Below are 20021 nucleotides of genomic sequence, written 5' to 3'. Positions count from 1 at the left end.
TGTGTTGTGTGTGGTGTGTGTGTTGTGTGTTGTGTGTGTGTTCAAAAGGTTGGAGCTCAGAATAATCTCTAGCTTTACCTTCCCATTCACTATCAGGCCTATTGTTCTCTCTCTCTCTCTCTCTTTTCTTTTTCTCTCTCTCTCTCTCCTGTCTCTCTCTCTCTCTCCCTCTCTCTCGCTCTCTCTCTCTCTTTCTCTTTCTTCTCTCTCTCTCTCTCTTTCTACCTTGTCTACTCCTTCTCTTCTCTTCTCTTCCGTCTCTCCCTCCCTCTGTTTCCTTTGTCATTGCTGCGTTTCTCCGTCCTTCGATCCACCCCTCCCGGAGAGAGAGCCATTCACAGTGACGCAGGAGCTGTTTCATTAGTACCACCGAGACAGGCAGCAAGGAAAGACTACGCCACCACTGTCTCTCACACACTGTCTCTGTCTGGGAGCAGTGTGTGTGTGCSCGTGCGAGTGTATGTATGTATGTGTGTGTATGTTGAGACTTGGCTGTTATTAAAGCTAAGCCCAGACAACAGTGACCAGCCCCAGGGGCAAGGGTCTGAACAAAGTTTTCCACTCAGGTCAGCTCTGAGCTACAAAAGTTTGGAAATTGACATTTTCTAATAATATGTTTCTCTGGAGCTGTAGCAGTTGCTATGTACACTCTGTGTATCTCTGTCAACTGCGTAAATGGGGGAAGGAAGCCAACTTCTCCTGCTTGTACTTGTACTCGGTTTAGTTTGTGTCCACCATTGGCTCAGTGTTAACTGCTAGCGACATCTTGAGACAGTGCTACATTGTGTTGGTACTTAGGGCTGACCCTATGGAAAGCCTTGGAGAAGCCTGGGGTGGCTGTGTCAATGGAAGGCAAAGCCTGGGGCATGACCACTTGTTTCCAGCACTCGGCACACCGGGCCCGGTGCTCATACTAACAGCTCAAAGAACAAAGGAGAGAGAGGAGGAGAGGGAGTGAGAGAAAGAGGAAGAGAAAGAGAGGGATGCAGAGGAAGAAAGAAAAAGAGAGCGGGAGCGAGAGAAAGAGAGAAGGAGCCAGAGCTGGCTATTCTTTGCAGCATGTTTCTCTTTCAGAATGGAAAGATCAGCAGTCGAACGCAGTCAAGTGTTCTCTTGTTTCCTTCACACGTTGAAGCTATTACATTATCCAATGGCGAGACGGCTAAATTAGTTCCCAAATACCAGAGCAATAAGTTGCGGGTTGGTCTCCTTGTTCCACTTACTGTGAAGCAGATGGAGTTACAGTACTGCGTGTTATGTATCTCTCTGATATTGATATCCACTATTGATCTCAGGTAGAATTTCCTCCTGCAATACTTTAGCCTTTTGATGATGTCGTCATTGTGCTTTTGAGGTTTTTCTTCCCATCAAGTTTCTTCTGGTATTGATATTGAGTACTGAAATTAGGGAAGAATGTCCTACAAACCTTTTGCATGTGTTGTTATCTTAATTCTATAGTATTTTTTACAGTTTATTTCAGCTGCTAGCTAAGGAATGGCGCCATAGGGGATGGCTGCCGTTTTACTCCTAACCTATTTTGCTATTGTGTGTGTTTTTTCGCGTTGTTTGTCACTTGTTTATATTTTTGTGTACATATTCGTATTCATTCCTTTACACTTGTGTGTATAAGGTAGTTGTTGTGAAATTGTTAGGTTATATTACTTGTTAGATATTACTGCATGGTCGGAACTAGAAGCACAAGCATTTCGCTACGCTCGCATTAACATCTGCTAACCATGTGTATGTGACAAATACATTTGATTTGATTTGATTTATTTTGTACTTAATGTTTCTGCCACCGTCTCTTATGACTTAAAATAACTTCTGGATATCAGAACAGCGATTACTCACCTCTAACTGGACAAAGATTTTTTTATTTAATGAGTCAGACGCAAAGGATTTACTGCTGATACCGGACCAGGCTCAAATCCCTGTCATTTACATGAAGAGACGCCAGTACAGGGGACGCAAATCCGGGTGCCTTGTGAGAATTTGTCGGTGAGTGGGTAACCCGCCTCTACCATCCGTCCTATTGGCCAACGTGCAATCAMRGGAGAATAAACTGGATGAGCTCCGTTTGAGACTATCCTACCAACGGGACATTAAAAACTGTATTATCTTATGTTTCACTGAGTTGTGGCTAAACGACGACATGGATAATATACAGTTTGCTGGGTTTTCTGTGCATCGGCAAGGCAGAACACGATCCTACCAGACGAGATAAATGACTTCTATGTACGCTTCGGGGGAAGCAACACTGAAGCATGCATGAGAGCACAAGCTGTTCCGGACGACTGTGTGATCACGCTCTCCGTAGCCGATGTGAGTAAGACCTTTATACAAGTCAACATTCACAAAGCCGCAGGGCCATATGGATTACCAGGACGTGTACTCGGAGCATGTGCTGACCAACTGGCAAGTGTCTTCACTGACATTTTCAACCTGTCCCTGACTGAGTCTGTAATACCTACATGTATCAAGCAGACCAGCATAGTCCCTGTGCCCAAGAACACCAAGGCAACCTGCATGAAGTGAAGTGCTTTGAAAGGCTGGTCATGGCTCACATCAACACCATCATCCAGGAAACCCTAGACCCACTCGAATTTGCATTCCGCCCCATGGAATCTCTATTGCACTACACACTGCCCTTTCCCACCTGGACAAAAGGAACACTTACATGAGAATGCTGTTCATTGACTGCAGCTCAGCATTCAACACCATAGTGCCCTCAAAGCTCATCACTATGCTAAGGACCCTGGGACTAAACACCTCCCTCTGCAACTGGATCTTGGACTTCCTGACGGGCCACCCTCAGGTGGTAAGGGTAGGCAACAACACATCTGCAACGCTGATCCTCAACAGGGCCTCTCAGGGGTGTGTTCTTATTCCCCTCCTGTACTTCCTGTTCACCCATGACTGTGTGAACAAGCACAACTCCAACACTATCATTAAGTTTGCAGACGACACAACAGTGGTRGGCCTGATCACCGACAATGATGAGACAGCCTGGAGGGAGGAGGTCTGAGACCTCGCAGTGTGGTGCCAGGACAACAACGTCTCCCTCAACGTGATCAAGACTAAGGAGATGATCGTGGACTACAGGAAAAGGCGGGCTGAACACGCCCCCATTCTCGTTGGCTGGGTTGTAGTGGAGCAGGTTGAGAGCTTCAAGTTCCTTGGTGTCCACATCACCAACAAACTATCATGGTTGAAACACACCAAGACAGTTGTGGAGAGGACACAACAATGCCTATTCCCCCTCAGGAGACTGAAYATATTTAACATGGGTCCTCAGATCCTCAAAAAGTTATACAGCTGCATCATCGAGAGCATCCTGACTGGTTGCWTRACCGCCTGGTATGGCAACTGCTCGGCATTCGACCGCAAGGCTCTACAGAGGGTAGTGCGTACGGCTCAGTACATCACTGGGGCCAAGCTTCCTGCCATCCAGGACCTCTATACCAGGCGGTATCAGAGGAAGGCCCAAGAAAATGCCAAAGACTCCAGCCACCCTAGTCATAGACTGCTACCGCACGGCAAGCGGTACCGGAGCGCCAAGTCTAGGTCCAAAATGCTCCTTAACAGATTCTACCCCCAAGCCATAAGATTGCTGAGCAGCTAATCAAATGGCTACCCGGACTATTTGCATTGACCAAAACCCGCCCTTTTTATTTACGCTCCTGCTACACTCTGTTTATTATCTATGCATAGTCACTTTACCCCTACCTACATGTACATATTACCTCAATTACCTCGACTAACCTGTACCCCCGCACATTGACTCGGTACCGGTACCCCCTGTATATATAGCCTTGTTATTGATATTTTATTGTGTTACTTTTTTCTCCGTTAGTTTATTTAGTAAATATTTTCTTAACTCAAATGTTTCTATTTATCTTTTTTTGTTGTTGTTTATATCTAAAACAATTCACCTTTATTTAACCAGGTAAGCTGGTAGAGAACAAGTTCTCATTTACAACTGCGACCTGGACAAGATAAAGCAAAGCAGTGCGGCACAAACAACAACACAGAGTTACACATGGAATAAACAAGCGTACAGTCAATAACACAATAGGAAAAAAAAGAAAGTCTATATACAGAGTGTGCAAATAGCATGAGGAGGTAAGGCAATAAATAAACCATAGTAGCGAAGTAATTACAATTTAGCAAATGAACACTGGAGTGATAGATGAGCAGATGGTGATGTGCAAGTACAAATACTGGTGTGCAAAAGAGCAGAAAAGTAAATAAAAACAATATGGGGATGAGGTAGGTAGATTGGGTGGGCTATTTACAGATGGGCTATGTACAGCTGCAGCGATCGGTTAGCTGCTCAGATAGCTGATGTTTAAAGTTAGTGAGGGAAATATAAGTATAAACAGTTGGAGTATAAGAGTTTAAATAGATGGAGTATAACCAACTGCAATAAACTAAATGAGTGTGGTCTCTCCAGTCCACATTAAGGCTTGGACCACACTGACTTGACACACGAGAGGGGAAAACAGAGGCTGGGAATGAAATCCAGTGTTCGATAACCGTCTTAATAACTCTTGTCAAGAGAATGTTACTAATTTCAAAACTGTGTGTCTCGCCTCTCACATCAACCTCTGAATCCCCACTCTGTCTCCTCTTGATCAATGAACACCTCTTAATGTGTGATCATTCTCAGCCCCCGGATTCCCCTGGGGGCCTCTCAACAACCACCTCAGTTAGTCACTAAGCATCTGATTGGGAGTCATTATCGGGCCTCTCGGCTACTACATACACTCTCCACAGACCTCTTCTCCCAAAGAGAGAGAGAGAGATGGCAGAGAGAGAGAGATGGGCAGAGAGAGAGAGAAAGAGAGAGAGATGGGCAGAGAGAGAGAGAGCGATGGGGAGAGAGAGAGAGAGAGCGATGGGGAGAGAGAGAGCGAAGAGAGAGCGCAGAGGCACGAGAGAAGAAGAGAGAGACAGAAAGGAGAGAGAGGTGGCCAGAGAGAGAGAGAGAGGGATGGGCAGGAGAGAGAGACAGAGCGAGGGGAGAGAGGCGAGAGAGAGATGGGCAGAGAGAGGAGCGATGGGGAGAGAGGAGTGTGTTTATGGCAGTCCGGTTATACTCCATTGTTCAAGATAAATCAAATCAAACTTTATTTGTCACAATGAGAGAGAGAGAGAGAGAGAGAGAGAGAGAGAGAGAGAGAGAGAGAGAGAGAGAGAGAGAGAGAGAGAGAGAGATATGCAAGCCCCACAAACTCACTGGACACCCACTACTTCAGTTGGCTGGATATGTTGGAGATCTAGTCTTTAGTCTCAGAGACAGCCTTTCTCTCCTTCTAGGAGTATGAGTAGGGTTTGGGGGTTTTCCTGACCACATGACTGGAGTAGTAACTCTGAGCCAACGTTATATACATGGACTATAAATAGGCCTGGCCCAACCAGCTGCTGCACAGTCTAAAGGAATGACATTTCTCCCATCTACCTCCCACCCTAGCATCTCAGTGAAGTAGGGTGAGATGTGATGCAGCATCGATCCTGTGTACTTTCATTGTGCCTCTGTATGTGACATGATGCCTTATTATAATGTTCTTTGTTGTGTTTGATGTGTTCCAGGAAGCAGGAACTGCTGACCATCTCCAATGTGCCCTTGGGAGATTGCCCCCCCTCGCCCCCCCGCACCGCCCCGCCCACCATGAAGGTAGGACACGTAGCACCTGGTGCCCGTTTCACTCATCGTACTATTTTCACACTACCGAGCCAAGCTGGCCTGGTTACCCATCCACCATAGTTGCTGGAACCGTGCTGGATAGGACAGTGTGGAAAGTAAACACCCAAGTGAGCATGGTATTGTTTGGCTTTGTGCAACAATGTGAAAAACTGAAAATGGTGTCAGTGCACTGAACCTGTCTGAACCTGTCTGAACCTGTCTGAACCTGGCCAATCAGAACACCTCTGAGAGGAACCACGATAGCATTTACATGTATTCTATTAGTGTTGCAATCGTCACAGGAATAAGGCAGCTTAGTCAGTGGCAGACAGAACGTCACACTGACTGGGCCTGGGAGCAGACTCCTTCTTTGTCCCAAATGGCATCCTATTCCCTATATAGTCCACTACTTTTGACCAGAGCCTTGCCAAAAGTAGTGCATTATAAAAGGAATAGTGTGTATGACGCATAGTAAGTCAGCTCTGTGAGGCCTGGATGGGCTTCCTTCACTGGGGCGGCAGGGTAGCCTAGTGGTTAGAGCATTGGACTAGTAACCGAAAGGTTGCAAGTTTGAATCCCCGAGCTGACAAGGTACAAATCTGTCGTTCTGCCCCTGAACCAACAGTTAACCCACTGTTCCTAGGCCGTCATTGAAAATAAGAATTTGTTCTTAACTGACTTGCATAGTAAAATAAAATGTAAATTTAAACTTTCGAGGTCATTCTGGAGTGTAGAGAGGCAGAGAGAGCTGCCAGGTTCAATAAGATCCAACACTTGTCTTTCTGTGGACTATTTTAATGTAGGGGCGTTATTTCTATACAGTATATATATCTGGTTGGACTGTAAACTCTCCTTCCAGACTCACATTAAGCATCTCCAATCCAAAATTACATCTCGAATCGGCTTCTAATTTCGCAACAAAGCATCCTTCACTCACGCTGCCAAACATACCCTCGCAAAACTGACTATCCTACCGATCCTTGACTTCGGCGATGCCATTTACAAAATAGCCTCCAACACTCTACTCAGCAAATTGGATGCAGTCTATCACAGTGCCATCCGTTTTGTCACCAAAGCCCCATATACTACCCACCACTGCGACCTGTACGCTCTCGTTGGCTGGCCCTCACTTCATATTTGTCGCCAAACCCACTGGCTCCAGGTCATCTATAAGTCAATGCTAGGTAAAGCCCCGCCTTATCTCAGCTCACTGGTCACCATAGCAGCACCCACCCGTAGCACGCGCTCCAGCAGGTATATTTCACTGGTCATCCCCAAAGCAAACTCCTCTTTGGCCGCCTTTCCTTCCAGTTCTCTGCTGCCAATGACTGGAACGAATTGCAAAAATCACTGAAGCTGGAGTCTCCCTCACTAACTTTAAGCATCGTAATCAAATCAAATCAAATCAAATTTATTTATATAGCCCTTCGTACATCAGCTAATATCTCGAATTGCTGTACAGAAACCCAGCCTAAAACCTCAAACAGCAAMCAATGCAGGTGTAGAAGCACGGTGGCTCGGAAAAACTCCCTAGAAAGGCCAAAACCTAGGAAGATGCCTAGAGAGGAACCAGACTATGAGGGGTGGCCAGTCCTCTTCTGGCTGCTTGCCCGGGTGGAGATTATTAACAGAGACATGGCCCAAAGATGTTCAAATGTTCATTAAATGACAGTATTGGTCAATAATAATAATCATCAGTAGTTATCGAGGTGTAGCAAGTCAGCCACCTCAGGAGTAAATTCAGTGGGCCTTTTTCATAGCCGATCATTAAAAAGTATCTCTTAAAGCTCCTGGGTCTTAGAGATTGGGAAAACAGCACGGTCTGGACACGGTAGCACGTCCGGTGGACAGCGCAGGGTTCATACCGCGGCAGAACAGGTTAAACTGGAAAGCAGCAAGGCAGGTGGACTTGGGGACAGCAAGGAGTTCAATCATGCCCGGTAGTTCCTGACGCATGTTCCTAGGGCTCAGGTCCTCCGAGAGAGAGAAAGAAAGAGGAGAAGGAAGAGAATTAGAGATGAGCATACTTAAAATTCACACAGGACACCGGATAGACAGGAGAAAGTATCCAGAATACAACACTCGACCCTAGCCGCCGACACATAACTATGCAGCATAAATAGCTGGAGGCTGAGACAGGAAGGGGTCAGGAGACACTGTGGCCCCATCCGATGATACCCCCGCCGACAGGCCAAACAGGAAGGATATTAACCCCACCACTGTGCCCCAAACGCCACACGAGAGGGATATCTTCAACCACCAACTTACAATCCTGAGACAAGGCCGAGTATAGCCCACAAAGATCTCCGCCACGGCACAAACCAAGGGGGGGCGCCAACCCAGACAGGAAGATCACGTCAGTGACTCAACCCACTCAAGTGACGTACCCCTCCTAGGGACGGCATGAAAAGAGCACCAGTAAGCCAGTGACTCAGCCCCTGTAATAGGGTTAGAGGCAGAGAATCCCAGTGGAGAGAGGGGAACCGGCCAGTCAGAGCAGCTTACCAATCATTGCACCTGTACACAGCCCATCTGTAAATAGCCCACCCAACTACCTCATCCCCATATTGTTATTTATTTTTTGCTCCTTTGCACCCCAGTATCTCTACTTGCACATTCATCTTCTGCACATTATTTCACTCCAGGGTTAATGCTAAATTTTAATTATTTCGCCACTCTGGCCTATTTATTGCCTTACCTCCCTAATCTTACTGCATTTGCACAAACTGTATATAGATTTTTCTATTGTGTTATTGACTGTACGTTTGTTTATCCCATGTGTAACTCTGTGTTGTTTTTGTCGCACTGCTTTGCTTTATCTTGGCCAGGTCGCAGTTGTAAATGATAACTTGTTCTCAACTGGCCTACCTGGTGAAATAAAGGTGAAATAAAATAATAACAAATAATATACAGTGAATTCGGAAAGTATTCAGACCCCTTCCCTTTTTCCACATTTTGTTACATTACAACCTTATTCTAAAATGGATTAAATAGTTTTTCCCCTCATCAATCAACACACAATACCCCATAATGACAAACCAAAAACATATTTTTTCGAAAAAAACTGAAATACCTTATTTACATAACTATTCAGACACTTTACTATGAGACTCGAAATTGAGCTCAGGMGCATCTTGTTTCCATTGATCATCCTTGAGATGTTTCTACAACTTGATTGGAGTCCACCTGTGGTAAATTCAATTGATTGGACCTGATTTGGAAAGGTACACACCTGTCTATATAAGGTCCCAAAGTTGACAGTGCATGTCCTCCGAGACAGGATTGTGTCGAGGAAACAGATCTGGGGAAGGGTGCCAAATAATTTCTGCAGCATTGAAGGTCCCCAATAACACAGTGGCCTCCATTATTCTTAAATGGAAGAAGTTTGGAACCACCAAGACTCTTCCTAGAGCTGGCCGCCCGTCGAAACTGAGCAATCGGGGGAAGAAGGGCCTTTCCGAACGCACTGCCTATATATATATAGAGGGAGAGAGAGTATACTGTTTAAAAACAAGTATCTGAAGTGAAAAAGAAAAAGAATCTGTGCGCTCTCTGATTATAGTAAGTCTCTTGAAATGTATTCTGCCCCAAAATGAGAAATAGACTGCTCTTAAAGGTTGATTGAATAAACGATTAAAGAGAAATAGATGGTTTTAAAGGTTGATTGAATAAACGATGAAAGAGAAATAGATGGTTTTCGGTGAAGGATGCTGTGCAGTATCACCTCGAAACAGGCTAGCCCCCCTTTTCTAGTCTGCAAGGAGGAGGGCGAGAGATAAACAAGGAAGTGGGAGAGAAGTTGAAAGAGAGAGTTAAGGATTTGAAAGTGTAGCATACAGAGAAATAGAAAGAGTGAAGCAGGGAAAGGGGAATCCGTATGGCACAGAGATGGAGAGCTCAACAATGATCTTTTCTGTATTTTTTATTAAATTAGGCAAGTCAGTTAAGAACAAATTCTTATTTACAATGACTGCCTACCGCAATATCCTATAGTGTACATACAGTATGAGGCTGTTACTATGCATACTACCTCTTCTGTTACTTATAATTGTTTCTTTATTATTGATTATTGTACTGCACTATTGAGGGAGCTAGCATACTAGCATTTAGCTGCACATTTTATACCGGCTGTAAACTGTGTATTGTACGTAACAAATAAAATAGGATTTGATTTGGGATGATTCATAATCAATCAATTGACCAGTCATTTACACAGGGTGATGATATTGACTGGGTATTTAAAGCGCAACTAAAAGGAAAGAAACAACTTCTCTGATAGAAAAGTGTAAATGGGATAATTTTGTTAATAAAATTAGTCTCCTCCAAACCTGAGTTTTGCAAGTGAGTTGTCATGACTTATTTGAGGGTTGGGTTTTTGATTTTGACAATGGTCACTTGCCCATTAACACGAGATACACATCTGTGGTGATTGCGCTCTATTCAATCCCATCGCAGAACACACATACAGTGCAGTGAGACAGACCTGCCCATCAGAGCAGCGGATCTGACTTTGTTCACACAAGACAGCACGTTGTGCAAAAATTTAAAATCTTACATAGATTCCTTCAGACTATGTTGAGGAAGAAATATGGTCTTTGTTCCRATGGTGTCTCATGTGGGACAAACATCAGTAACTGCCACATCGAACCACACCCCCAAGACTGAAGTCTAGTTTTTCTTTATGAGCAACAGAGAAACACATGTCGCTGCGTTCCGATGCTCTTTAAAGGTTCAGTACACGTAGCTTCTGTGGGCCGACCCGACAAATTCACATTCAAATGTGGGTTATAGATCTGTCATTCTCATTGAAAGCCAATTTGATAAGCAGTGGATCTATTCTATGTGCTCCATTTCTATGCTTGCCGATTCAATGACCTCATTCTGGTGTGTGAATGACATCATCTGCACCCAATTCAGCCCGCTGGGTTGTGCTACTCACTGTAGTAGCTGGTGTGGCATAGCATGTTTGCTGTTGTTCCAGACCTACCTACAATCCTGCCAGGCTGACACCTCTCTGATAGAGTCCTTCGTGTGTGTTGTGTGTGTGTGTGTGTGTGTGTGTGTGTGTTGTGTGTGTGTTGTGTGTGTGTGTGTGTGTGTGTGCTCACGCGCGCATGTTGCTATATAATGAATCATTTTGATAAGGAACCACTCCCAAGTCTCAAGCCTTACTCATTCTAAGACAAAACTAAAGTGTGTAAATAGTTTATTGAAAATGTTTCCGTAGTTCCTTGTCCTGAACCAGAGGCAGACGTTCAAATTAGAAGAGTGAATGAGGACGAAAGTAAATGTGGGTAGACACACAGGCAGGAGCTGTTCCACTTAGTCCGGGAACAACAGGACTTGACACTCCTGTCTGGGGCTTTGAATGAAATAAGAGAAAGCTGAACGTAGCAGAACTAAGTTCTTCCATTTTTCAAGGACAAAGTGAAGGACGAGGGAGGTTTTTGTTGCTGTTGAAGAAAGGGTTGTTTGAGGCAGATATAAAGGAAATGAAGGAGGTGAAGACCAGGTCATGAAAGAAGAGGAAGAGAGAGCGAGGAAACAGTTTATGCCTGTTTTTTCTAGTCCGACTGAGGAGCCAGAATGTGTATTGCGGTGTTGTGATACAGGAGGACTAACAGCGCATTCCAATATCGTGTGACTGCTTCATTTGTAAATACCTGACAACTGGTACATTTGCTTGAGAGAAACATCTGCACAGGCAAAAACAGTGTGAATGAAAGAAGGTTTGCAGTGAGAAAGAGTTTTATGCATGTGTCTATGCTGTTGACGGCAAGAGACTAGGGACACACTGCACTGTTGCAGCTAGAAACACAACCATTTCGCTGCACCTGTGATAACATCTGCAGATAGTAAGACCTAGTTTGACAGGTTTTACATTTAAGTGTATTCAATGGTACGCCAGTGTTTTACCCAAAAGGCTCAGACTTTTCTGTTTCCATCTTCTGTTTCCGGGTCTCAATGCGCCATGGCCCCCGTGGACCTGCTCTCACTTGGGGCCAAAGCCAGGCCACTGGTACTTTTCAGCTGCATTTACATAACAAAGGCTCACTTGGGAACTTTAACACCTTCTCATTAAGCACGTGTTTTGATGATGCAGAGGTTGTTGATTCTGCTCTTCACTAGTCCTCACTGTCAGCCCTAGCGATGGAAACACAAGTTCCCTAGCATTACATCAGGGTGGGTATTACACACTAGTGGAACGCTGGTGTTACACTCGAAAAGCAGCACTAGTGCTGTGAGTGAATATGGGTTACGTGCTGAACGCTCGGAGACCGTGGTGTTAGAATCCTCCCAGTGCCAGTCCTTCCCTCTAATCTTGGTGTGGACAGCGGGGTGCAGCAGGTTGCCCCGGGAGATAAGAGAGAGAGCGAGAGAGAGAGAGAGAGAGCGAGCAGCACAGACAGACCGATAGATTGGTATTTTACATCTAGACTCTGTGGTGGGCCAGCCTTAGAGGCAGAGGAGGACAGACAGACCGATCTTTTGCACCTTGGTTCTCAGCCTCTCCACGCTCCGCTCACGTCACGGTTCCTCTCTGATTGGCGTCCGATTGATAGATCTCCGCCTGGCCCCTAGGAGGCCCACCACAGCCCCCAGTGGCCCTCAGCAGTTCTCTCACCTCAGACGGGGGATGACGATGAATCACCAAGGTTACAGTGCCCATCTGTAGGGCTGCGTGAGCCTGCCTCTCTGTGTTGACTCTGTGGGACTAGCTATGTGGGTTTGGGACACCGTGGCAGGTTAATGAATAACTAAACGATAACTCCCGCTGCACTGACAGCTGTGGGATTAGCATGTTCACCTGAGCTCAGGTGGATTGGATATCCCGGGAAAGTAAAGAGATGTTTTGAAATGGATCCTTTTCCTGGTTTACAGAGTACCAGGTTGTATATCTGAAGGTAAAACATAGGTTTTCTAGGTCTTGGTGTGTTTAGTGGTATTGCTGGTGGTGTTCGACTATGATATAACATGTTGCTGTAATGCCGTGGGTTTACTGGCTGCGTTGATAAGGGGTTATCAGTACCTGTGTAGATAGGCCAGCACTAATGTCAGAGTGACTCGTTGAAGCCCACACCTTTCAAAGCATTTGTGTTTAGCTTTGTCATTAGTGTCTGCATAAAATATGACATAAAAAGTACATTTAAATGCCATTAGGCTCACTGTATGAACAGATGCATTTTGCCGGTGCCTCGTGTATTTCTGCTCAGGTAGTTCTTTGACTGCCTCAGTCTGCGTGCTCTACTTGCCAACCTTGAAACCTGTGATTCAAACAATGTAGCTGATTGTGTTCCTCATCAAATCAAATTTTATTTGTCACGTGTGCCGAATGCAACAGTGAAATTCTTACTTAAAAGCCCTTAACCAACAATGTAGTTTTAAGAAAGAAAAAAAAGAAAAATGTAACAAATAATTATTAAGGAGCAACAGTAAAATAACAGTAGTGAGGCTATATGCAGGTGGAACCAGTACAGAGTCAAGGTAATTGAGGTAATATGTACATGTAGGTAGAGGTACAGTGACTATGCATGGATAATAAACAGAGAGTAGCAGCAGCGTAGAAATGGGGGGTGGGGTGGGGGACAATGCAAATAGTCTGGGTAGCCATTTGATTAACTGTTCAGGAGTRTAATGGTTTGGGGGTAGAAACTGTTAAGAAGCCTTTATGACCTAGACTTGGCGCTCCGGTACCGCTTGCCGTGCYGTAGCAGAGAGAACAGTCTACGACTAGGGTGGCTGGGTTATAGATCTATCATTCTCATTGAAAGCCAATTTGATAAGCAGTGGATCTATTCTATGTGCTCCATTTCTATGCTTGCCGATTCAATGACCTCATCTGGTTGTAATGACATCATCTGCACCCAATTCGTTTTCCCATCATCCTGTCAGTAATATTTTGACCCGGAACTTTAGTATAGTTTCCTAGGAGCACAACAACAGCCTATTCTGTTTCTGGAGTGACTGTTTTGAGGAAGTGGAGTGGGCTTGGTTATCTGTGTTTGGATAATATGCTGCATATATATGGGTGTGAGAGGGTGTAGGACTCTCCTTCCTTATCTGTTCTGCCTCAGTTCATTGAGCTTGTATTGGGAACCAGGGTGGAAATGCTGCTAGCTGGGAGGTGATCACGGTGTGACAACTGTAGCTACTACTGGGTTTGAGAGGTTTCTGGTCATGTTCAAGGCTACATTGCAGACTGCCTAGTCAGGCATCAGATCGCTATATCACATGATGTGGTTAGCTCTTGTACTGTACATCTCAATGTAGTCAGCCTGGAACGTAGCCTCAGTGACCAGATCTCGCTCCATTTCCATAGAAAATACCCAGAAACCCCTTGGTCAGACCTAAACCATCTCACACTGTGGACATCACAAAACCACACCTCAACCTATAGCAAATTGAACCCTAAGTGAAAATATCCACCATGAATAAATTTTGTTCTTATTTAGGAAATACAGTTCACTCTACTTATAGTGATCAGATTGGTCCAGGACAACATTGTCACTGCATTCAATGGCATTATTGTAGGCCATTGTAGTCAAATAATCGCCTCTGTTTGTCTGTTTGTTTCAGTCTGCCGAGTTCTTTGACATGCTGGAAAGGATGCAGGTGAGACTCATCCTTCTCCTCTCTTCTTTCTCTTCCTTCTCTCCTTCCTTCTCTTCTCTCTAAGTTCCCACTGCTGCTGGCATGGACGTGGTGATGAACGCGCGACACGCTCATCACTTCCTGAGATTTTATTCAAGGGTCCTCTCCAATGAGCAGAAGGGTCCCGTTGTTTATTTATTTATTTAACTTTTATTTCACCAGGTAGGCCAGTTGAGAACACCTTTATTTCACCAGGTAGGCCAGTTGAGAACAAGTTCTCATTTACAACTGCGACCTGGCCAAGATAAAGCAAAGCAGTGTGACAAAACAACAACACAGAGTTACACATAAACAAACGCACAGACAATAACACAATAGAAAAATCTATGTACAGTGTGTGCAAATGTAGAAGAGTAGGGAGGTAAAGGCAATAAATAGGCCATGGAGGCGAAATAATTACAATTTAGCATTAAATTGAGTTAAATTATTAAGCCACGGAAGTTAGGAGGGGAAGCGAGGAGCCAGGACGACCGGGTCCAATCTCTGGTCCTGATTGAGTAATGAGCCAAACCAGACCAAGTTAACGAGCTCCCTCTAAAAAAAACATTGATTTCTCTGACCTGTTCTGCTGCACTGTGTCTATGGGGTTCTGGGATCTTCTGTGGGATTGGGGTTTTAGGCAGGATGTGGGCAGGAAGAGGGTGGTGGTGGTGGCAGCTCTGCAATGCCCATTTGGGGACAGTGGGAGAGCTTTTGAAAGAGGGGGAGTGAGCGAAGGAGGACAGGAGATTGATAGCGCCTGATGACAAGTGCGCGAGGAGGAGTGAGGACAGAGGCCACACTGGCCTGCTGCCACCTCTGAGCCGGTCCTTACCAGACCCCTCTCTGTCCCAACAGTCCCTGGCACAGCGCCACATCGACCCGCACTACTAACTAGACTAGAGCAATCGATGGTGGAGCAGTTGAAAAGCCTCTATCTGGAATGGTTGATCACAGAGCCCGTCTCAGAGGGATCAAAGATGGATGCATTAAGACTGACCCCTAGCTTTGATCTAACCCAGCGGTGTTGACAAGTAGTCTCCCACTGAGCTACAGCTGTTCCCCCATCCCCTCCACTGTCTGTCATGTCTGAGCTACCCTGGTCCCTGATCTGATGCTGCTGTATTGCCAACTCCTATGGTCATTGTCAATACAGCACAAACAGATCTGGGACCAGGTTATGTCAAAGTCACTGTGTTGAACCGGAGACAAGCATCACTGGAGGATGGGGACCATTCAAACGCATGCAGAGAGTGCATAGATAGATAGCTAGACCAGTCTGTGCGTTGACCACTGAAATCAATAATGGAAAGTAGGGATAAGGATGTGGTTTAAGTCTGGAGAATGACTTCCCACGTTGGGATAAGGATGATTGAGATATGATTAAGTCTGGTAGAAGACTTGAGAGAATCTGTGTGTGTGGTAAGGATTCAGTCTTCAGAGCCTTCCCACATGCACAGAAGTCTTTCTCCACAGGTCTTTCCAGTAGATTGGTAATTGTGTAATTCAGGATGTGTCAACTTCAGTCATGTATCCTCTGCATATTTGCAAACACTTCTCATACCCAAGCAAATATTTTACCTGGGTTCCACCTATCAGATGTTTACCCAAAGAATGTACAGTACACTCTTGGAAAAAACCTAGAATGGTTCCCACCCCTTAGGAGAACCCTTTGAATAACCCTTTTTGGTTCCAGGTATAACCCTTTTGGGTTCCATGAAGAATCCTTTCCACAGAAGGTGCTACATGGAACCCTAAAAGGGTTATACCAGGAACCAAAAAGGTTCTCCTATGGGGACGGCCGAAGAACACTTTTGGAACCCTTTTTCCTAACAGTGTACAATATGTTAGTACAGGAAGTGATTTGGGAGTTGCGTAAGTCAGGAATGATCGTCTTTGTACCCTTGTCACCCTCCGTCCACATGCGTGACCCTAACCAGGTCCCTAAATCTGAGGAGACGAAGCCCCACTCGCAGAGAAGCAAGGTCTGAGAAACACAACACACCACACACACACACAACACACCACACACACCACACACACACACACACACACACACACACACACACACACACCACACACACACACACACACACACACACACACACACACACACACACACACACACACACACACACACACACACACACACACGTCAGTGTCTGTGGACCTCACCACTGGGCATGCTTCTCTGTCATGGTGCATTGACCTTCCTCTGTGTCCATTCCTTCATTTTATTTATGAATGCGTTCCTTTATTAGTATTTCCATCCCTTCTTTGTTTGATTGTGGTGGGTGGTCATCCTCCGTGTTAACCCTGTCAGCCCCTGGAGTAGTTTCACCACTCTCTGCCACGCTCTTGTAACACTCTCTTAAGGTCCCCTTAACCAGGTCCCCTCAACCAGGTCCCCTCAACCAGGTCCCCCTCAACCAGGTCCCCTTAACCAGGTCCCCTCAACCAGGTCCCCTTAACCAGGTCCCCTCAACCAGGTCCCCTCAACCAGGTCCCCTTAACCAGGTCCCCTCAACCAGGTCCCCTTAACCGGGCTAACTTAAAATAACAAACAGCTGTTCGTAATGAATGCTATTCCCCTCAATCTCCTGGGACTATATACAGTGTAAAACAAAGGCATGGAGATTGATTGGAAACATCCAAGGATGAACTGGCAATAGTGCAATTCTGGCAAGTACCAGATGGGCTGGTCCATCTTTAGTCCATCTGACTACATTTTTTGTTGTTGTTGTTGTGCACAATTATAATACTAATAATAGTATAACGTTTTAAAAAATGGGCTGGTGTGGGGTGCCTCGAGAGAAACAAAAGGTCCGCTGTGTTAGAAATGGCCAGGCCTATTTCTGGTCCCAGTCCGTCCCTGTGAACATCACATCACAGCATGTTTAGACGTCATACACCAGCCGACAGTTAACCAGCCACAGTGAAGTAAAGATGAACCCAGGGGCTCACAGAGTCAATCCTGAGACTATCCCGTATCCCTGAGAGTGTCAGAAGGTGGAGACTCCTCCATCAATGCTTGCCTGTTTGATGTCTGTGCTGTTTCATTGTGTTGCGTCACTCACTGGACCATCAGTTGCTTCTGTGGAATAAGTCACCGTATATATGTTCACCCTGTGTTTCTGTGTTCAAGATTTTTATGGTGACTGACTGCCCCAGTTGTAACGTAGTTCAAGGCCCTGTTTGAATATTTTGCAAACACACCCTGTCTTCCTCCCTTTCTTGAAGCAATCACCGATCTTACACAAATTGATAGGTGTAAGCAATGGTTCTATGCCACATAGCTTTCACCTACCCGGCCTTTTCAGATCAGGGATTTCTTTCAGGAAGGGAGGAAGAAAAGAGGCATTCTCTAAAGTATTTCAACAGTGCTCTAGTTATACCAGCCTGTAAGGTTAATGCTCTGTGTGTGTCTCCCCTCTCTCTGTCTGACAGGATGACTACATCCCATACCCGCGGATAGAGGACGTGAGTCAGCGCTCTGATATGATCAAATCAGCTGGATCAAAACACTATGCACACACAAGCATGAATACCACAAAACCCACGTATACACACACACACACACACACACACACACACACACACACACACACACACACACACACACACACACACCACACACACACACACACACACACGTGCAGTAATGCAAATACTGGTGGTCAATGTAAAACAAGGCTCAAAGGACATTTATAGACACATTTATGATCGAAATCCCAACTTATTTATTTCTATGGCCCTATTCTTCTGGATGGTGTTTTGGTACATAAACCCCTTGTCCCTTGTTTCTGTGGCTCAGATTCTGAAGAAGGGTAGCCCATACCCGCAGGTGATCCTGCCCCAGTTTGGGGGTTACTGGATTGAGGATGCCGAGGCGCTTGCGGGCACCCCCACCTCCTCGGAGAGCAGCTTCTGTGAGGAGGATGACGGAGGGGGCATGAGCCCTGGGGGAGGGTTCGGCTTCAGGCTGGAGTGTAACAGCTCGGCCAGGGCCTACCGCAAACATTTCCTGGGCAGGGTGAGTCAAGGCCTATTGTGCTAGTAGTAGTAATGTGGGTGTGTGAGTAGGGGGGGAAGGGGGGTAAGCGCCTGCATGTGTGTGTTCTGTGTGTGTTTATGTGTGTACGTGCGTGTGTGTGTTCTGTGTGTTTATGTGTGTACGTGCGTGTGTGTGTGTTCTGTGTGTCTGTGTGTGTTTATGTGTGTACGTGCGTGTGTGTGTTCTGTGTGTCTGTGTGTGTTTATGTGTGTACGTGCGTGTGTGTGTTCTCTGTAAGGGTGTTTCCCTCTTTTAGTCCTTCATCCAGTGATGTTTCCTATTTCAGACTTATTTCTGCTCTGGGATTATGACTAAGAGTTAGGGATCAGTCATTTGGAAAATGAACGTATAATTGACTCCAATTATACAGAGATCTGTGAAATATTGACTGCAAAACCGTATTAGAAGGTGTGTGACTTCTTTAAACTGTCTCATCATACTATGTAATGATTCACCGTCTGTCTGACCCTCCCTCCCTTCCTCCGTCACTTTCTCCCCCTCTTTCTTTCTATCTCTCTGCCTCTCTCTCTCCCTCGCTCTCTCTCTTTCTCTCTCTCGTCTTCAGGAGCATATGAACTACTACTGCACAGGCAGCAGTCTGGGGAACCTCATTATGTCACTGAAGCACGAGGAGGCAGAGGGCCAGGAGTTCCTCCGCATCTTGCTCAGGTAACTAAACTAGGGCCAGGAGTTCCTCCATCATTCTCAGGTAACTACACAAGGGCCAGGAGTTCCTCCTTCATGCTCAGGTAACTACACTAGGGCCATGAGTTCCTCCTTCATGCTCAGGTAACTACACTAGGGCCAAGAGTTCCTCCATCATTCTCAGGTAACTAATCAAATCAAATCAAAGTGTATTTGTCACGTGCGCCGAATACAACAGGTGTAGACCTTAAAATGCTTACTTACAGTGAAATGCTTACCTACAGGCTCTAACCAATAGTGCAAAAAAGGTAAAGAAATAAAATAAATAAAAACAACTGTAAAAAGACAGTGAAAAACAGTAGTGTGGTTATATACAGTAGCGAGGCTATAAAAGTATCGAGGCTACATACAGACACTGGTTAGTCAGGCTGATTGAGGTAGCATGTACATGTAGATATGGTTAAAGTGACTATGCATATATGATGAACAGAGAGTAGCAGTAGCGTAAAGAGTGTTGGCGGGTGGCGGGACACAATGCAGATAGCCCGGTTAGCCAATGTGCGGGAGCACTGGTTGGTCGGGCCAATTGAGGTAGTATGTACATACGTACATGAATGTATAGTTAAAGTGACTGTGCATATATGATAAACAGAGAGTACCGCAAGGCACTACAGAGGGTAGTGCGTACGGGGGGCAAAGCTGGGGGCAAAGCTGGGGCAAAGCTTCCTGCCATCCAGGACCTCTACACCAGGCGGAGTCAGAGGAAGGCCCTAAAAATTGTCGAAGACCCCAGCCACCCCAGTCATAGACTGTTCTCCTACTACTGCATGGCAAGCGTACCGGAGTGAAGGTCTAGGACCAAAAGGCTTCTCAACAGTTTTTACCCCCAAGCCATAAGACTCCTGAACAGGTAATCGAATGGCTACCCGGACTATTTGCATGGCGTGCCCCCCCCCCCCCCCCCCCCCCCCCCCCCCCCCCCCCAACCCCTCTTTTACGTGCTGC

At 45.7% G+C, this 20021-nt stretch overlaps 1 protein-coding gene across 1 annotated transcript in view; it reads left to right on the top strand.

The window, feature by feature from the left end:
- The window catches only part of rap1gap2a (RAP1 GTPase activating protein 2a), a 54255-nt gene that overhangs the window by 13839 nt on the left and 20395 nt on the right, over window positions 1–20021 (top strand). The window contains exons 2-7 of the mRNA XM_070436673.1: window positions 5593–5677; window positions 14264–14299; window positions 16258–16302; window positions 17765–17797; window positions 18132–18350; window positions 18937–19040. Coding sequence (XP_070292774.1) covers window positions 5593–5677; window positions 14264–14299; window positions 16258–16302; window positions 17765–17797; window positions 18132–18350; window positions 18937–19040 — 522 coding nt within the window. The remainder of the gene's footprint in view (window positions 1–5592; window positions 5678–14263; window positions 14300–16257; window positions 16303–17764; window positions 17798–18131; window positions 18351–18936; window positions 19041–20021) is intronic.

The sequence above is a fragment of the Salvelinus sp. IW2-2015 genome, linkage group LG4p, assembly GCF_002910315.2.
Source record: "Salvelinus sp. IW2-2015 linkage group LG4p, ASM291031v2, whole genome shotgun sequence".
In the NCBI taxonomy this organism is placed as follows: domain Eukaryota; kingdom Metazoa; phylum Chordata; class Actinopteri; order Salmoniformes; family Salmonidae; genus Salvelinus; species Salvelinus sp. IW2-2015.
The sequence above is the reverse complement of the archived record's forward strand: the minus strand, read 5'-3'. Positions and strand labels throughout refer to the sequence as shown.